Source organism: Heterodontus francisci, chromosome 18 (assembly GCF_036365525.1).
Source record: "Heterodontus francisci isolate sHetFra1 chromosome 18, sHetFra1.hap1, whole genome shotgun sequence".
Taxonomy (NCBI): Eukaryota; Metazoa; Chordata; class Chondrichthyes; order Heterodontiformes; family Heterodontidae; genus Heterodontus; species Heterodontus francisci.
Genome location: NC_090388.1, coordinates 30,071,288 through 30,089,267, shown reverse-complemented (window position 1 = coordinate 30,089,267; position 17,980 = coordinate 30,071,288). Strand labels below are relative to the sequence as shown.

Genomic DNA, 17,980 nt, shown 5'->3' with positions numbered 1-17,980 from the left:
CCTACAGAGCTCATCTCCTTAACACTTTGAATCATTCTTATTGCTATTTTTCTGCAACTCACACATTCCTTTGTACCATGGGAATCAGAACTGCACACAGTACTCCACGTGTTGTCTGACCAGTACATTGCACAGTCTTAGAATAACTGCAATTAACTTATATGCCCTTATATATCCTAGCATCTTGATAACTTTTTAAATTGCTTATTAAATTGGCTCAGTATTCACTTAGACGAGTCCATTATTCCTTCCTATCATCCATCATTTCACCCAATGTGTAATACTTTGCAGTTGTCTGTATTAAATTTAATTTTCATTCACAGTTTGCCGAGTGACATAATAATCGAAATCCCTTCTGCAAGTTTTTAGCTACATCCTTCATTTCTAATGTGCTCTCTACTTTAGTGTCATCTGCAAATCTTTGCATTTTGTTTCAATATCCAGGTCACTTGTGTAAAATGAGGAACATTTGAACTCCAAGCCTGACCTGCTGCAGGACTCCACTGAATATTTTCTTCCAGAGTGACAATATACTTGTCACTAGTACTTTATATGTCCTATCCTTTAACTCGTTTCATATGGAGTCTCCTATATAAGGTAGGAGTGGGGGAACCTGAGAAAGAGCACTTTTCCATCTGTGAAGCATAACGATCTTTTGTACTGCCCACTGTATGAAGTGTAATGCTTACAATTTCACGGAAATATTCCCTGTAAATGCTTCATTTAGCTTTGTGCATCACAACCCAACTATTTAAAAAATTATGTACAATATAATTATACAGTGAATGGCAGGGCCCTGGGAGTGTTCTTGAGCAGAGAGACCTTGGGGTGCAAGTACATAATTCCCTGAAAGTGGCAACACAGGTAGACAGGGTGGTGAAGAAGGCGTATGGCATGCTTGCCTTCATCGGCCGAGGCATTGAGTACAAGAGTTAGGATGTCATGTTACAGTTGTACATAATGTTGGTTAGGCCGCATTTGGAATACTGTGTGCAGTTCTGGTCGCTGCACCACAGGAAAGATGTGATTAAGCTAGAGAGGGTGCAGAAAAGATTCACAAGGATGTTGCCTGGTTTGGAGGGCTTGAGTTATAAAGAGAGATTGGATAGGCTGGGTCTGTTTTCCCTGGAACGAAGGAGGCTGAGAGGGGACATGATAGAGGTATATAAAATTATGAGAGGCATAGATAGGGTAGATAGCCAGAGTCGGTTTCCCATGGTAGGGGTGACTAAAACTAGAGGGCATAGATTTAAGGTGAGAGGGAGGAGGTTTAAAGGGGATCAAAGGGGTAAATTTTTCACACAAAGAATAGTGGGTCTCTGGAATGAGCTGTCTGAGGAGGTGGTGGAGGCAGGAACAGTAGCGACATTTAAGAGGCATCTGGACAGGTACTTGAATGAGCAAGGCACAGAGGGATATGGAATTTATGCAGGCAGGTGGGATTAGTATAGATAGGCAATATGGTCGGCATGGACGCGGTGGGCCGAAGGGCCTATTTCTATGCTGTACGACTCTATGACTCTATATAGATTGAGCTTAAAACTAAAAGATAAGAGGTTCCTTAGGGCACATTAAAATGGAAATAGTGAATGGATCATTTAATAACTATTCCCAAGCAACATCTGAATTCTGCTTAATGTTCTATAACAGATGGTGACTGAATAATTCAAATAATGTTTTTATTGTATAGGATTCCAAGATTTTGACTGGCGTTTCGCAGTTCAAATTTCACGATTCTGTCTGTTTTCCTCTGACAAATGAATGATTACTCTTACATATGATTTGTAAAGGATTGCTTTTCCCAAGGATCAAGGTCACTAGTTTATGGGAATGAGTCAAATTTCATTATATTGGATGCTGGAACTTTTAGTAGTTTGGGGTTTACACGCCATGATTCGATCGATTTTTTTCACCAAAATGAGTAGCCTTGATAAGAATAGCCTTAATAGAAGCACAAATATAAATCTACTGCTTACTGCCTTTTTAATCTCAAAATTTGGTCTAGAAGTAATATAGAAGAGTTAATGTTCCATTTACAGATTCACGTATCAAAACTCTAAATAGAATACGAACTCTCCACTTCATCCCTCTCCCCTTTGTACTCTTGAGAAAAGAACAATTATGACAGTTCCTAAACAATTCACTAACTTAACATGACTCTGTCAGATTAGTGAGCAAACAGCAACAAAATTAATTCTGAGCTACAGTCATTTGCTAATGCAAGTTTGTCAAACAAATTCAAAAGTAATGACACTTATAACTGACTCATTGCAATCCATTACTATGATCCCTTTCTTCTGTAGGTTAAACACCATTGAAAATCTCCCTGTGTGTTTTCAGTATTTATATTAAAAATGTGCTCGAATGGATAAATTTCCTACTGTCAAAAATGAATCACACACTGCTCCATTCACTCAAGGTGCCAACAATGTTTAGCCAGATTGAGCTTACAGGAAGTCAAGATAAACAACACATCATTGTTTCCATTTAAAAATTAAATCTGACCTTTTTAAAACTGATCTACACAGTGGTACATCATTGTAGCTTTTACTCTCCAGTTGTTTTCCAGAATAATCAAAAGTTGGTGAGTAGCTAGCGGTTTCAAAAGCCTAAAGGGCAGGCATCTGCTTTCTGTGAAAACATTGTCACAGATGACTCAGGAAGCAGTGCTTCCTTTCAGGCACTGGGTTGTTTGTTCTTGACTGGTGATATAGCTGTCATCATTACGGACAATCTTCAGAGTACAGAAGTCACAAGCTAATAATTATTAAGAAAATCATTTAACAAAGGTTCTATCCTCTTTGCTGCTCTTAACCTTTTAGATCTGAGGCCATTCTTTTACTGTGATAAATTCAGGTTTTATAAAAAAAATTCTTTCTTCTTTGTTACCTTTCTTGCCCTGCCATTCATGAAAGTCATAACTCACCTAGGGATATGACTGCAATGATGATGGTAGTATCAGTATTGTTTATTATAAATATGTATGCCTAAACAGTAACTGTGGATAGGCTAGTCAATAATGGTGGCCATCCCAGTTAAGTCTGGTCTTTTCCTACCCAACCTTCACACACAAGACTTTCTGCAGAAGTCACTGCACTCATCAGCAGTAGAAATCCTGCTTGGTCTTTTGCCTCTCAATGTAGGATACAGACCTGTTGAGGTCAGCCTTCTCAGGAAAAATAAGAGATGACTCACTTCTACACCACGGAGTGCATTTATTCACCAAGCTGTTGAAGGAATTCATGACTTATTTTTATCTGAGTTTTTTTGAACAGGCTGCGTTTGCTGCCAACCCAGCCACTGGGTGGTGCTGTACTGGCACATGTGCAAATGCAGCCTCATCCACTGACACTATCAGCAACGTCCCAGGCAGCTGCCAGTAATAAGGATGGTGCTGCTCAATTTATCACAAAAAACAAATTAAACCCAAACCCCCTCAATGGTTGCAATCGCCGTCTCCATCCCACCCCCAACGGTACCCTGCTCCCTCTTGCCATCATGCTACTCTTTGATACTTCTTCCTGCACCCGTCTGCTCACCGCTCACTCCCTGCCATCACTGCTACCTTCCCTTGGCCACTCGCTCCCCCCTTGCCACTTTGGCCGCTCGCTCCCCGCTTCCCTACCCCCACCCCAGCCACTCGTTCCAGGCCTTGCCACTTCCTCCCCTCGGGCACTTGCTCCGTGCTTTGACGTTTGGCCGCTTGCTCCCCGCTTACTCCCCCCCAAAACCTGGCCACTCACTCCAGGTCTCACCCCATCACCCCTCAGCGGCTCGTTCCCTGCCCTCAGCCCCACCACGTCTTCGGGCAGTGCGGCAAGGAGCGAGTGGGCAAGGAGGGGGAGTGGCGAGGCCGGGAGCGAGTGGCCTGGGTTTGTGGTGGGAAGTGTGGAGCGAGCAGCCAAGGGGAGGAATTGGCGACTGAAGTAGGGCTGGTAGGAGGGAATGGGGTACTGTTCGGCGGAATGGAGGCGGCGATGCGGCTATTGAGGGGGAGGACGTCCTTGCATAGTGACGTCAGCTTGCGCATGCGTGCATTCATGCTGGCCAGCTGGCAACTGTTTGCATGCACTGATGATGTCCGCAATCGCTCTGTGTTGTCAGGAGTCACTGTTTTTAAAATTCTTATTCAAAGTAATATTTTGGTGCTCATTAAACCAAATGGTTGTAAGCACTAGGGAATGGAACACTTTCCCATTCAGACACCCAGCGTCAATATCGAACATCCCAAGTTATTTGCCAGTTCTGATGAAGGGTCACTGACCTGAAATGCTAACTCTGCTTCTCTCTCCACAGATGCTGTCAGAGCTGCTGAATATTTCCAGCATTTCTTGTTTTTATCCCAAGTTACTTATTGTGCAGTTAATTGCAGACTTTATCTCCAACAATGTAACTTAAGTTCTCACCTTAGAAGAGCATTCCCTACTGCACCAGTATGTTATTTTCCATTTCTTACAAACACCATACTAATGGCAACTGTGTGGGACTGTGAATTTAGAGGTAATTTTTTTTTGTTATAGTCTCATTAAAAACTGGATTGAAACTGTCCAAATCCATTTCACACAGGATTGGCTCAGACAATACTGAAAGGAGAATTTCTATCCCATTAGTCTTGACTGGATTCAACCCAGGTCATAAGAACATAAGAAATAGGAGCAGGAGTAGACCATATGGCCTGCTCCTCCATTCAATACGATGTCTCAACTCCACTTTCCTGTCCACTCCACAGCTGCAGTTCTTTTGGTAGTACAGCCAGTTCTGTGATTTAAAGTTATGGTTTATATTATCAGTAGATAACAAAGTGCTTTATATGAACATAAGAAATAGGAGCAGTTTAGACCATATGGCCTATTGAGCCTGCCCCTCCATTCAATATGATCCTGGCTGATTTTGGGCTTCAACTCCACTTTCCCACCCACTCCCCATATCCCTTGATTCCCTGAGAGACCAAAAATCTGTCTATCTCAGCCTTAAATGTATTCAATGATGGAGCATCCACAACCCTCTGGGGTAGAGAATTCCAAAGATTCAGAACCCTCTGAGTGAAACAATTTCTCCTTATCTCAGTCCTAAATAATTGACTCCTTATCCTGAGGCTGCGCCCCCATGTTCTAGATTCCCCAGCCAGGGGGAATAACCTCTTGGTGTCTAACCTGTCAAGCCCCTTCAGAATCTGGTATGTTTCAATGAGATCACCTCACATTCCTCTAAACCCCACAGAATATAGGCCCAATTTACTCAGCCTGTCATCATAGAACAACCTTCTCATCGCAGCAACCAATTTAGTGAACCTCTACTATACTGTCTCGAATAAAAACATACCCTTCCTTAAATATGGAGCCAAAAACTGCACATAGTATTCCTGGTGTGGTCTCACCAAAGCTCTCCACAATTATAGTAAGACTTCCTTAACCTTGTATTTTAATCCCCTTGCAATAAAGGCCAACAAGCCATTTGCCTTCCTAATTGCTTGCTGTATCTGCATGCGAACTTCCTATGTTCCTTGTACAAGTACACCTATGTCTCTCTGACCATCAACATTTAGAAGTTTTATACCTTTAAAAAAAAATCTGCTTTTCTATCTTACTTTCAAATTGAATAACCTCACACTTCTCCGCATTATACTCCATCTGCCATCTTATTGCCCATTCATTTAACCTGTCTATATCTCTTTGCAGCCTCTTTGTGTCCTCCTCACAACTTACATACCCACCTAGCTTTGTATCATCAGTAAATTTGGATATATTACTCTTGGTTTCTTCTTCTAAGTCACTGATACAGATCGCAAATAGCTGAGGCCCCAGCACTGATCCTTGCAGCACTCCACTAGTTACAACCTGCCAACATGAAAATGCCCTGTTTATTCCTACTCTTTGCTTCCCGTCTGTTAACCAATCTTATATCCATGTCAATATATTACCCCCAACTTCATGAGCCCTTATCTTGATAATTAACCTTTAGTCCGGCACCTTATCGAATGCTTTTTGGAATTCCATACTACATTTACAGGCTTCCCTTTATCTATCCTAACAGTGGCAGCCTATAATGCTAATAAATTTGTCAAACACCATTTCCCTTTTATAAAACCATGTTGATTCTATCTGATCACACTATGATTTTCTAAGTGCATTGTTAAGACTTCCATGATAATAGATTCCAGCATTTTCCCAATGACTGATGTCAGGCTTATTGGTCTGTTAATAGTTATCAGATAATAAATCTGATAATGATTCTGACAGATCCTCTTCAAACTATTTAAAAATTGATGCTAGTAGAATAGCAATTTCTTTCTGAACATCCTGAAGGACACCCATTACTTGATATCTCCTTATGACAAACATCTGAAACTATAGCACGGGTTTAGAATTCCTCTGGTTGATAAGTGTATGCAAATATATTCATGATGATATTCTCTGTTTGGTACTTGCCATGAAATGGTTAACATGTTCCTTTGGAAAGTATCTACAGTTGCTGTAAAAATTGCAAACAGGAAATCTTCATGAAAGCTTGATATAATGTTGCTACAAATAGTGACTGGAGGAATTCTCCCCCATAAATAGGAGCCAAATTACTGACCTGCATGAGCTCATTGCAGTCAATCAGACTATCCTCCAGCATCTCTTGAGTCAGTTTTCCCATGGTGCTGTAGAATTCATCTGCACTTTGGCAGCTTTCGATTCTTCTGTTCAGATAAAAAAAAATGGCTGTCATTATATTTACTGTAAAAAAGCTCTTTGATAATATTTCCATGGTATATATTTGCTTTGTTTCCACATGTACAACGCACTGCCAGTCTCAGCTGGCTTGGCACAAATAGCATCAAGTGGATGCTTGCTGCCTTAGTGATGGAAAATCAGCAGGGCACCTACCAGCAGACAGAGATTGGGATTTGCAGAATCTACAGAGATTCATGCAGTCACCCAGTCTTGCCCTTAGTCAAAGAACAAGCTTGAGGGCTATGAAAGGAAAATAATACATTAACAAATAATGATAGCTTAATAAAGCTATTCTACAAAACTAAATACTTTTGAAAAAATCACAAGGAGTTTGAGAACATTCCCTAACTTGATTAATCCTTTAATCTATCTTAACTCTGCCTTAGATTATCTCTAGGAAAAGGAGATTTAATCTTTTCAGTTGTAAACTATAACAGGTTTCTACTGTACCAACGGGCCAGGGGTAGTCAGAACAGGAAAGATATGAATGTTCAGGTTTATGGGGAAAAGAGCAGGAGAGTGGGACTAATTAGACAGCTCTTTCAAAGAGCTGGCAAAGGCATGAAGGGCTGAATGGCCTCCTTCTGTGCTGTAAGATTCTATGCAACTTATTAATGGATCGTTACACTCAGTTATCAAAAACCAGGTGGTTGTCACTATATTTGGGTTGTACACTGACGAGAATTACCATTTCCAGTTATTGTTAAAAATAATGTATGAGTGCTACTGCTGATGCCAATAATATGAGTGCATCACAAAACAAAAACAGTACTTTTTTGCATTTGAAAATTGGATCTTAGCATTCAATCCAATGGTCTTCCAGTGTACTCTGGCCCACCACCATTAAACTGCTGGGAAGCCAAGAAGAATGACCACATCTAGCAGTGGCAATTAGAAGATATGTTTCCTCCACAGTAATTGGAATTTAGTAATAAAATTAAAAGGGACAAAAGTATTTTAAGGATCCTTCCCCACATGAGGGCATTCTACCTCTTCTTTTCCCTCCACCACACTTCTATTACTAATGGTTTGGCAAATTTTCATTCGAAGATTTTTTTCCCCATAATGTTGCTCGTACTCTAAACTACCAAATTGTCATCATCACACGTTAGAAATTGAAACATATAGCCAGTGAGAAAATGACTCCTAACATTCTGACAAATTATTGCAGTATTTGCATGTTTCAAATAGGTCAATGATAATTTTCATAAATGGAAATTTGTAGGGAAATGCAGCTTAAAAAGAGAGAAAGAAAAAAAAACGAGAAAAACTTAATAAAAAGTGTATTTTTGTATTCTGCAAGCTTCATTTAGCTTGAATCTAGGTCATGCTAATGTGGGCTGCTGCACTGCGTAATCTCTCTCCTGTATAATACTCTCCTCATCAGAAACATGAAGTCTGTAGGATAACGGTTTGTCAGCAATCTAGGTAACTGACTAATATTACAAATAGATGGTAATTAAAATTTTTACTGATACTGAAAGCCAGTGCAGAATTAATTTCTTGGATGTTATTGATATCCTTAATTTACAGTATAAATGATATTTCCTATAATTGCATGAGATTTTTAAGCAAAATACTTCATTGGTAACAGAGATTTTCAACATTTTTTTGCTTTACTTTGATTCATATTAAATCAATAAAAGTCGCTTAAGTCATTAGTTCTAGCCAAATATGTTTCCAGTGTTGACAGAACAAAATGGGAAATGAGTAGGGCTGCCTCGTTTCCTTGTAGCTCTTTTGCCTTTAGTTCAAGCTCTAGAAATTAAACAGCTGCTACTTTAGTCAACCCTCACACCAAAAAAAAGGATGAAATGGATTTCTCAAATGTTATCGTGTTTCAATTAAAAAAGCAACCCAACCTCTCCACACCATCCAAAAAAAAAACAACACAAATTGAAAGCTGGTGACGGCGGAGTGTTTTTTTTTATTCTTGGATGTTGAAAGATCACAATAACCTTTATGTTGCTGTTTCAAGTCAGATTAAAGTAGATCAACATAATTTATATTTGTCGTTGAATGTACTCATCCTTTCAATGTTGGTTTAAATTCTCTCAGCCATGGCTTATTTCCTGGTATAGCATTTCATTTTTGACTGAAATCAAAAATGAATAAACATGAGATAAAATACAGAATTTGTTAGTCATTAGATATTTGAAATTGATTGGGAGTGAAGAGAGACAGCGGGGAAAAAATATTTCCAAGGGAGGAAGGGAGGGAGATGGCAGAGGGGCAAAGTGGACGTTTCCACGCGGGGAAGGAGAGGAAGAGAAGACAGAGGGGGAAAATTATGTTTCCACAAATCTTAAATTTAGTACATCTTTCTTGCACTCTACCCAGACTGAACAAATGAAAAGCACAAAATTGATTATAGCCTACAACTTACTCTCCAAGTTTAGCCCAGATTGCCAGGGCTACTCGTAAGATCACCTCAGATCCTTCAAAGAACACAGAGTCCCAGATTCGTAGCACTGTGTGATTAGGAAGGCATGTAGCAAATAATGTTAGGAACCACTGCATGGTGAACACATTGGTCAGGGGAGGCTCGTAACTACCTGTCAAAAGAAAATAGAGTAGTTTGAACAGAAAAACAAATGTGTAATCACAGTTAAGGCAAAGTTTTATATTCACACATTAAGTATTGAAAGGTGACTATCTATTTGCCAAGGCAATATCGCTTGAACTTTAAGGGATAGAAGTATGGGCCTGAATTTTCAATCGCCCAGGGGGGCAAGATTGGGTGTGGATGGTCCTGGAAAATCGGGCACTCAGAAGGAGTCACTGGTTCCCGATGCCTCAGTGACGCATTTAGATTTTCAAAGGGAGTGTGGGAGTGGGAGACACCAACCCGCACGCCTCCAATTAATTGCTTGTCGAGCTCATCGTGAGGCTTAGGAGTATGGGGAGCAACAGTTAGCAATTTTCAAATGGCAAACATGGGGAACACAGAGAGTTTGGGACATGTTTGAGCATAGCTATTGGGAAGACAGCGGGGAGCCATTAGTGCTCATGACAGCAGTATGAAAATGTTGTATAAAAGGGGAGATTTAAACTCAGTTGCTCATGCAGTGGCACAGCGCTACCATCGCTAGAGCTGGGAGGCTTGACTTTGTGAGCAAAGAGTATTTGGACTCTTGAGAGTAACATAAGGCTGCTGGCATCCCTGGCCACCTCTAGCCATGCCTGCTTGGTCCTGCTTGCTGGAGCTCTTCTTCCAGATAGAGGGATGAGTACAGCTCTCCTGACCGCCACAGCCTCCATCAGGGCCTCAAGGGAGGCCACAAAAAAACATGGGGCTACCTGGGGATGGCTGCCCCAACAACCACTGTCCCTCTGCTCTCCCTGCTCATCCATTTCCAAAGCCAATGCCAAGAGCAGTCATGTCTGCCGTTTGCCTTTTAAATCATCCCTCCGTGCTTAGTTCCTGTCTTCTGCCCGATGCCCCAAAATGGATGGCGAACTCGGCTCTGGACCAATTAGTGGCTGACACTTTGAAAACTGTGTTGTGCCACTAACGCTGACATGGTGTATGGTGGGACCCAGAAATGTTCCAGGCATCGGGTTCCCGAACCTGGAATGAAAATTCAGCCCATGGTGTAAACATTTCATGATAGTCCAGAAGTACTTACTCTGGTAATAAAAACTGCATTTAATTTTAAAACTTTAAAGAAATTCAGAAATCTAAGTTTATCTTAAAAACAACTGAAATAATTTTATTTATAAATTACAATTAACGTGAATATTTTTTGTTCCCATTTTTTTTTTTAAAGTACATACTGACAGTTATTGAAAAGCTGAATATGAGGAGAAACCCCCCCCCCCCCATTAATCAGAGCGTGATTCAGCTTCTTCACATTGTTTGCCTAGTAACTGCGCCAAGTCTGTCCACCTGATTCATACACACAGAAAACAAAAAGCCAGAAATAAACCAAAGAGATGTTAGAGTTAACAATTCTGTGTAATAAATGATTTGAAAATTAAGAACTTGATCATTAAGAATGATCAATTATTGAATAAATTAGGAGTTTACATAATAGGGAAAAAGTGCAATATATACTGAGTCAATCAAATGTACCTGTACCATGCCATTTGCTTAAGTACATTTAAAGATATTTAATACCATTTTGATTATAATTTGAGACTGCAATGGGGCACTGAAATGAAAAGAACAAGGACACTAGTGCCTATACTGTCTTCCATTCACTAACTATAATGAGAAGGTAGAGGTGAGTATAAAGTAGTGCTCTCCCTTTTAAATTTATGCTTTTCAATAAAACGAGTGAATAGAGGAAAATACAGTCTCAGATCTTGCCAGAAAATGGTTAAAAGTTGTTTACGATGGTTAATATTGTAACAGTTTGACTGTAGAAAATAGCAGAGAAGTAACAGCAAAATATAAAGAAACATGAGAAAAGAGAGACAATATTGCAATGAATCAGTTTCATGATCTATTTTGCATAGGTCCTACATCATATCACTGATTAATTGCAGAACTGGAGGATGCATAATAGAACTCAGTGGAATGGTGAGGTTTCTGCTGCTGTACAGCAGTTATTAGTGAGCTATGAAGATTGGCTGTACAAGTGGCATAAATGTTCTCTTACACTGTTCCCTAGGATGACATTTGTTTGTCCAATTTTTAATTTTAAAAAATTGCTATAAAAAGCCATTTTTGCTGCTGAGTCAGTGAACTAGTAGGACTATATAGATACAATTGGATTTGATCGCAGAAAATAACTGTTTTCAAAATTAGTTGAATGCCATTTGAGAAGAATGGCTGTTAATAATGTTTTAATTAGATACAGTGTGGTATTAAACCCTTAAAGTACCTGAATATAGAAGATCTACAGCACTAAAGGGAGAAGAATTGTTTCAGATATAATATTAACACAATCATCTTTGAATAATCCTAGACTCAAAAGATGGAAAGTATCAAACATGTAGTTTGGATTGTCTCTCAAAATGACTAAAATATTGCAATTGTGAAGCAAGAGGCAGTATTAAGATATTAATTTATTAAATATAAATGGGACCAACAATTCCATTCAAATCTTGACTGTTAAGTATGAATGGATTGCTTCAGATAAACATCCATGTTTATGTAGCAGATGGATCATGTGTATTGGATATGGAGAATCAATACTGTTATTATAGCAACAGATGTCCAAATTAATTTAGGATCCTTGACTGGAAGTAGGGAGTGTAGTTTTCAGAGCCACAGATAAATCAAATTCTAATATATTTACACAGAATTTCAGGATTTTTACTCATGTTCTAGGGATAGCATTTTTCAATTCCATAAGTTTTTGCATTAAAACTGAATACCAGTGGGCTTACCATGACATATTTGATGAAGCCATAGTTATTGAAATAAAGCATAAGTTCCATTTATTGAAATTAAATAATAACGGTGGAATATTTGTGCTTAAAACAATGATTCCCCAATTAAAAGTATAACATCATCTAGAAATTCCAATCAGTTCAATCAAAAGGAAGTGCAACAATGCCATGCAACAAAAAGAGTGATATAGCAGATTTATTCACCTAAATTAATACAGGCTGGGTGGCAAGCTGAAAAAATGGCGGCCCATGAAGGGGGCGGGCTGTCCATGGCTGGCAATGGCTTCAGCTGCCTGTGCAAAACTAAATAAATAAATTTCTTATGCCCCCTTTCCCACCATCTCCTTCCCCCACAATAACAATTACAGTAACTATGGCCGGAATTTTATGGCACCCCAGCAAGCCAGATGGTGGCAGGGGGGTGGCGTAAAATTGAGCGGGAGGCTCCAGGAGGCATTCCCGACCCACTCCCACCTCCGCCCCACTTTACATGGGCCAGGGGGGCAAGAAACAGGCCACCCACCCAAGGCCAATCAAGGCCCTTAAGTGGCCACTTAACGGTCACTTAAGGGCCTTCGTCCACCTCCATGGGGATTTTACCGTGGCAAGCAAGCGTCCGTGGGACGTAAAAGGCTGCCCAGTGAAACCTGTCAGCCTCTCAGCGCACCGTGGGGTAGCCCAGACAAATGAGCGCTGGGTGCCCGATTGAGGGCCGCCACCGCTTCCCCAACCGCCCCCAGGACCAGAGACACCCCCCCTTCCCCCCAAACGACCATCATTGCCTTGCCGAGGAGCAACCGATTAGCCCGGTGAGGCAACCCTAACTTACCTGGACTCTTGGCTCCATGGTCTTTTCTAGGCTACAGTCTCAGCAGTGGCCACCGCTCCCTGTGGCGCTGCTGGGACTAAGAGCTGCCGGCCCAATAATTGGCCAGCAGCTCAATGAGGTGGGACTTCCTTCCTCAAGCAGGTGGAAGTTCCGCCTTGGAACAATTAAAGCCTGGGGTCCTGTAAAATGCAGGTTGGATCCCCGGGCCGGGCGGTGGCCAGCTCCCGTACGCCCGACATAAAATCCAGCTCTATTTGCCCTTTCCACCCCAGAACACTTACCTTTAACATTTGACCATCCGCCCCAAAACAGCACAAAGTTTAAGGTTCAATCCTTCCCACCATCCCCTACACCCATTACGTGTATTTGACCCTATCACCCCTCCCCCACTGCACTGATAAACTTACCTCCTCCCCCATCCCCACTGGTGTGGCGCCTTGTTTCCCTGAACGGGGATCTGCAGGCGTGGGAATGCCGGCTGCCGTGCCGAAGATCGCAGCGGGCCCTCAAGATCTCAGGTAAGTGTAGTTAAATGTATTACTTTTATTGATTTGCATATTTAAAATGTGGTCCCATCACCCAGTGGTGGTGGGGGGGGGGGGGGTGGGGGGGATTGCTGCCATGGAGCCTCTCCACCAGGCAGATTGGGCTTCGAGGTCCGTGGCAGGCCTCATCCAGAGCCATCTTCAGGTCACAGCCCCGCCAAGGAACACGACATTAAGGGCTTGTTAAAATCCAGCCCATCTTTTTGACAAATGTATAACTTAGCATATCAGCTCTGAAATTCCCACTGTTGAGTTTGAAATGACATTTAGAAGGATCAATGAACACTTCAAGTCCAGTATAAGAGTGCAGAGTGGGGGTAATAAAGTAGATTAGGACACTGCTTTTTTCACCTCTGCAACTTCAGTTTGAATCCCTAGCAGCTGGATGAAAGTCTCCTTCTTTAATCTAGAAGATCTTTGGTGAAGTGAGTTTGAGAAATGTTGACCTAGTTACCAATAAATGCAGATCCAAAGTACAGCACTGCCTACATTTGGCAAAAATTGGTAAGCTCAAATCTTTCATAAGGATGCCAGCCTGGAAAATGGAAAAATGAATACAGGTGCACCGTATATAATGTTCTTCCGATGTTGTGATTCAAGATATGCTATTGGGGCTGAGTAGAGGAAGTCTTACTCTTATCTTTTCTCTAGAAGAGACAGCTGAGGGGCTGACCTGATAGTTGTCTTTAAGATTATGACAGGGTTTGATAGGGTAGATGTAGAGAAGATTTTTCCACTTGCGGGGGACACCAAATATAGGGATCATAAATTTAAAAAAAAATAAATCTAATAGGGAATTCAGAAGTGGTTAGAATGTGGAACTCGCTACCACAAGGGGGAGTTGAGGTGAATAGTATAGATGCATTCAAGGGAAAGCTAGATAAACACAAAAGGAATATAAGGATGTTTTGACTGGGTTAGCTGAAGCAAGATAGAGTCATAGAGAGTCATAGAGTTATACAGCACAGAAACACACCCTTCGGCCCATCGTGTCTGTGCCAGCCATCCAGCACCCAACTATTCTAATCCCATATTCCTGCACTTGGCCCATAGCCTTGGTGGGTGGCCCATAGAAGGGTGGAACATGAACACCAAAATGGGCCAATTTGGTCCGAATGGCCTATTTCTGTGCTGCACATTCTATGTAATTCTCCATATATCAGTATATCCTGAACCTGATTTGCTAGTACCCAAAATAAATCCCTTTCTCAGCATAAAATATTTCATCAAAATATGGATACGATAAACAAGACTTGAGCACAGTGGAGAGAGAAAACTCACCCATAAAGAGAAATTGCTTATATTAAAACTCAAAGCAACTTACCTGCACTTTCCTTGTTGGCACCTTTTTGGAGATTATCAAGGTACTGAGAGAGCTCAGGTAGTTTTATCCGCAGAAGATCTCGAAAGACAGCCATATCCACTGATAATGCACGTAGATTATTGGCAAAATAACTCTCAGGGAGTACTTTGTCAATCAAGTAAATCATTACCTATATATTAAAGAAAGACAAAAGAGAGCAGGATGACATGCATTAATCTATGAAGACAATATAACACATATAAATGTTGCCATCTTATATAAAATTTGTCACATATTGTCAGCACAATGCATGATTAGAGAATAAATGGACTGGAATTTAAATAAAAGAGCACATCATCATGCTTCTGCAAAGCTGCGGTAAAGTTTAGTATGTTATATGGTTGTATACGTAAAATTCCAAGTATGAATCTTATAACACCATTATGAATTAAAGGAGAAAATTAACACTCACAATTATCAATAAAAACTGAAATTCCTAGAAGATATATACATGGTGTTGAATTTTTGACGCTTGCCACCGATCTTCAAAAACGGCATGGCGCACGCAAGAGATCTGCGCCACTGAGCCGCCGCGATATTTAGTTCGGCGGCTTATTTACATGGAGGGGGCAGAACGTCCGCCCCCGAGGACGTAGAGGGGGCGGACGCTCCATCATTGGCAATGGCATCTGGCGCCACTGCGCAGGTGGTAGCACCATTTTTAAAGGGCTTCAAGCTCTTCAGACTCTTTAAAATTTTTAAAGTGACAGAATGCCAAAAAATAAAGATAGACATTTATTCACATTCTCAGTTCCCTCTCCCACATCCCCAATGAGTAATAAATATGTAAATTGCCCTCTCCCCAAAAAAATACTTTTTTCAGTTCTCAAACTTTTCCCCCTGAACTTCATTACCTTTGAACCTCAACCCCTTCCCATCATTCCCGCAACCAATAGGAAGAGTTTTCTCTGCTAACCCCTCCCACCCTGTAAACTTCACTCCTTCCCCCTCCCCAGCAGTGTTCTGCCTCGGATCTCCGGAGGTATTTTCCGGGCTACCCCGTCACGACCCCCGACATTGGGGGGCTGGTAAAACTCAGCCCATGATTCAGTTTATCTTACTGTATTGTTAATGAAATATCGATAAATATTTACTGAGAAAGGTCATAGAAAAAGGAAAGAAAAGAGATAAGGAAGAGAAGAAAAGGATAAGATAAAAGAGAGACAGGAAAAGGATAAACATCTGTTGGTGCCATGTTTATGCTACACTGAAGGATACAATGTTGGCTCTATTTTCACAGCAATCCAAACAACATTCATGTTTTTACCGTTTGCCCTGTATGAAGTTCAGGAAGGCACAGTTCTGTGCATGTACTCAAGTACATTCATGATACACTGTTCTCTGGTCAACAGTGGTGTTTTTCTAATGAATAGATACTGAGGTATCAGCCTTGTCTCAGTGGTAGCACTGTTGCTTCCAAGTCAGAAGGTCAAGGTTCAAGCCCCATTCAGAGTCTTGAGCAACTAGTGTAAGCTGACACTTTCATGTGGTACCGAGTGCTGCACTATCAGAGGTGCCATCTTTCAAGTGAGATGTTAAACTGAGGCCCTGACTGCACTCTCAAGTAAGTATAAATTATCCGATGACATAATCTGAAGAAGAGCTGAGGAGTTGCCACATTTTATTCCTAGCTTTCAATGACTAAAGTGGGAATGGTGGTACAAAGATTACTGAGGCCGGTTTAACTTCAAAAGCTGAACTTTCTTGAACCTGCTTTTGAACTACAGACATGTATGCTTCCTTTTTGAAATTAACAGCAGAATCTTCCTACGAGGGTCGAGAAACTGACCTCGGGACTGTTTTTGGGTCCCGATCCCACTCTGGGGTGGGGGGGGGGGGGTGTTGCGAAATAGTCACAGCCCACAATTTTGGCAGAGGTGGTCTACTAATTGGATGGAGGGCGACTTTCCAGCCAATTAGCGGCTGCAGGAGTGAGAATGGAGGCAGGACTGAAGAAGACAGGCCCCATTTAAACACACCAATGGCTGCTGTTTCACAGAAAGAATGGATGCACCAGAGGGCTGGCATCCAGGGCAAGGCTGCCCCTCAATTCTCCGATGCCGACCTCGAGGTCCTTATGGAGGCAATGACGGAGAGGAGAGAGATCCTCTTTCGGAAGGTGGCAGAAGGTCACCACCCCATACCAGGTGGCTCAGACCATCAGCAGCTGAAGTGTGGTATGGAGGAACTATGTCCAATGCTGTAAGAGATTCAATGACCTTATTCACTCTGGCAAGGTGAGTGCAACGCCAGACCCTGATAACAGGCCTCTGGGTGTTCAACCTCCAGCAGACACTCCAGCTGAGGAGGCTGAGGGCACAAGGCTGCTCCTGAACATGGGAGGGGTGAGTGCCCAGGGTACTTGCTGACCCCTCAACAAGACTCAGAGCCATAGCACAGTTGAGGACCTGCCAGCACTGACACGTGCAGCCTCCTATGTCAATGAGCCAGTGGCATTTGCCACAGAGAGCAGCAGTGCCTCATCTCACTCTCTCTTTTTTGTCCTTGCTGGAGAAAAGGGCTCACAATGCCTAAGGGCTCTGACAAGAGGAGGAGTGGCCCATGTCCACATTGTGACTGCCATGGAGGAGGAAACCATGGAGGTCACAAGGGTGGGTCATAGGCAGAAGGAGAGATGCGAATTCTTGGTGGATAGGGTGAAAAGATATTGCAATCAGCAGATGAAGTGGATGGAGTGCACTCTGACTGCATGCCAAAGGCTCAGCTGCATTGCAAAGCTTCAACATTACAGTGGCTTCTGCTCTCAAAGGCTAGTTCTCATGTTCTCTTCTTGGGTCTCCCACAGATTCTGAGGTGAAGGGGGAAAGTCAAAGTTCTGCAATGGCACCAGGCCACTCGCAAGAAACAGAGACATCACAGCAAGAACCGGCACATCTTACAAGCACAACTTCCACCAGTGCAGATGCACTCACCTCGGTGTCTCTTCATGTGCGATTACATGGGATGCAGGAATAGGCACCAACATGTTGCACCAGGGACAGTTGACAAAATTATTGACTCAGCCACGAACATGGGGGCAATTAATCTGTATATAAAGTGTATAGCCATCCTAATACCATCAAAACACAGTCTGATTTAATATGCATTTCTCCATATTTAGTGAGATACCTGGCATTGTTTTTGCTTGCACAAGTAGTCAATGTCTGCCCACAAACTTGATGTAGCG

The 17,980-nt window shown here is 41.7% G+C and overlaps 1 protein-coding gene across 2 annotated transcripts in view; it reads right to left on the bottom strand.

Annotated features, from left to right (window-relative positions):
- tbc1d30 (TBC1 domain family, member 30) overlaps window positions 1-17,980 on the bottom strand; it is a 155,199-nt gene that overhangs the window by 36,800 nt on the left and 100,419 nt on the right. For both annotated transcript variants that reach the window (XM_068050470.1, XM_068050469.1), the window contains 3 exons: window positions 14,755-14,923; window positions 9,103-9,271; window positions 6,577-6,682 (listed from right to left, as the gene is read on the bottom strand). In XM_068050470.1, the coding sequence (XP_067906571.1) occupies window positions 6,577-6,682; window positions 9,103-9,271; window positions 14,755-14,923 (444 nt within the window). The remainder of the gene's footprint in view (window positions 1-6,576; window positions 6,683-9,102; window positions 9,272-14,754; window positions 14,924-17,980) is intronic.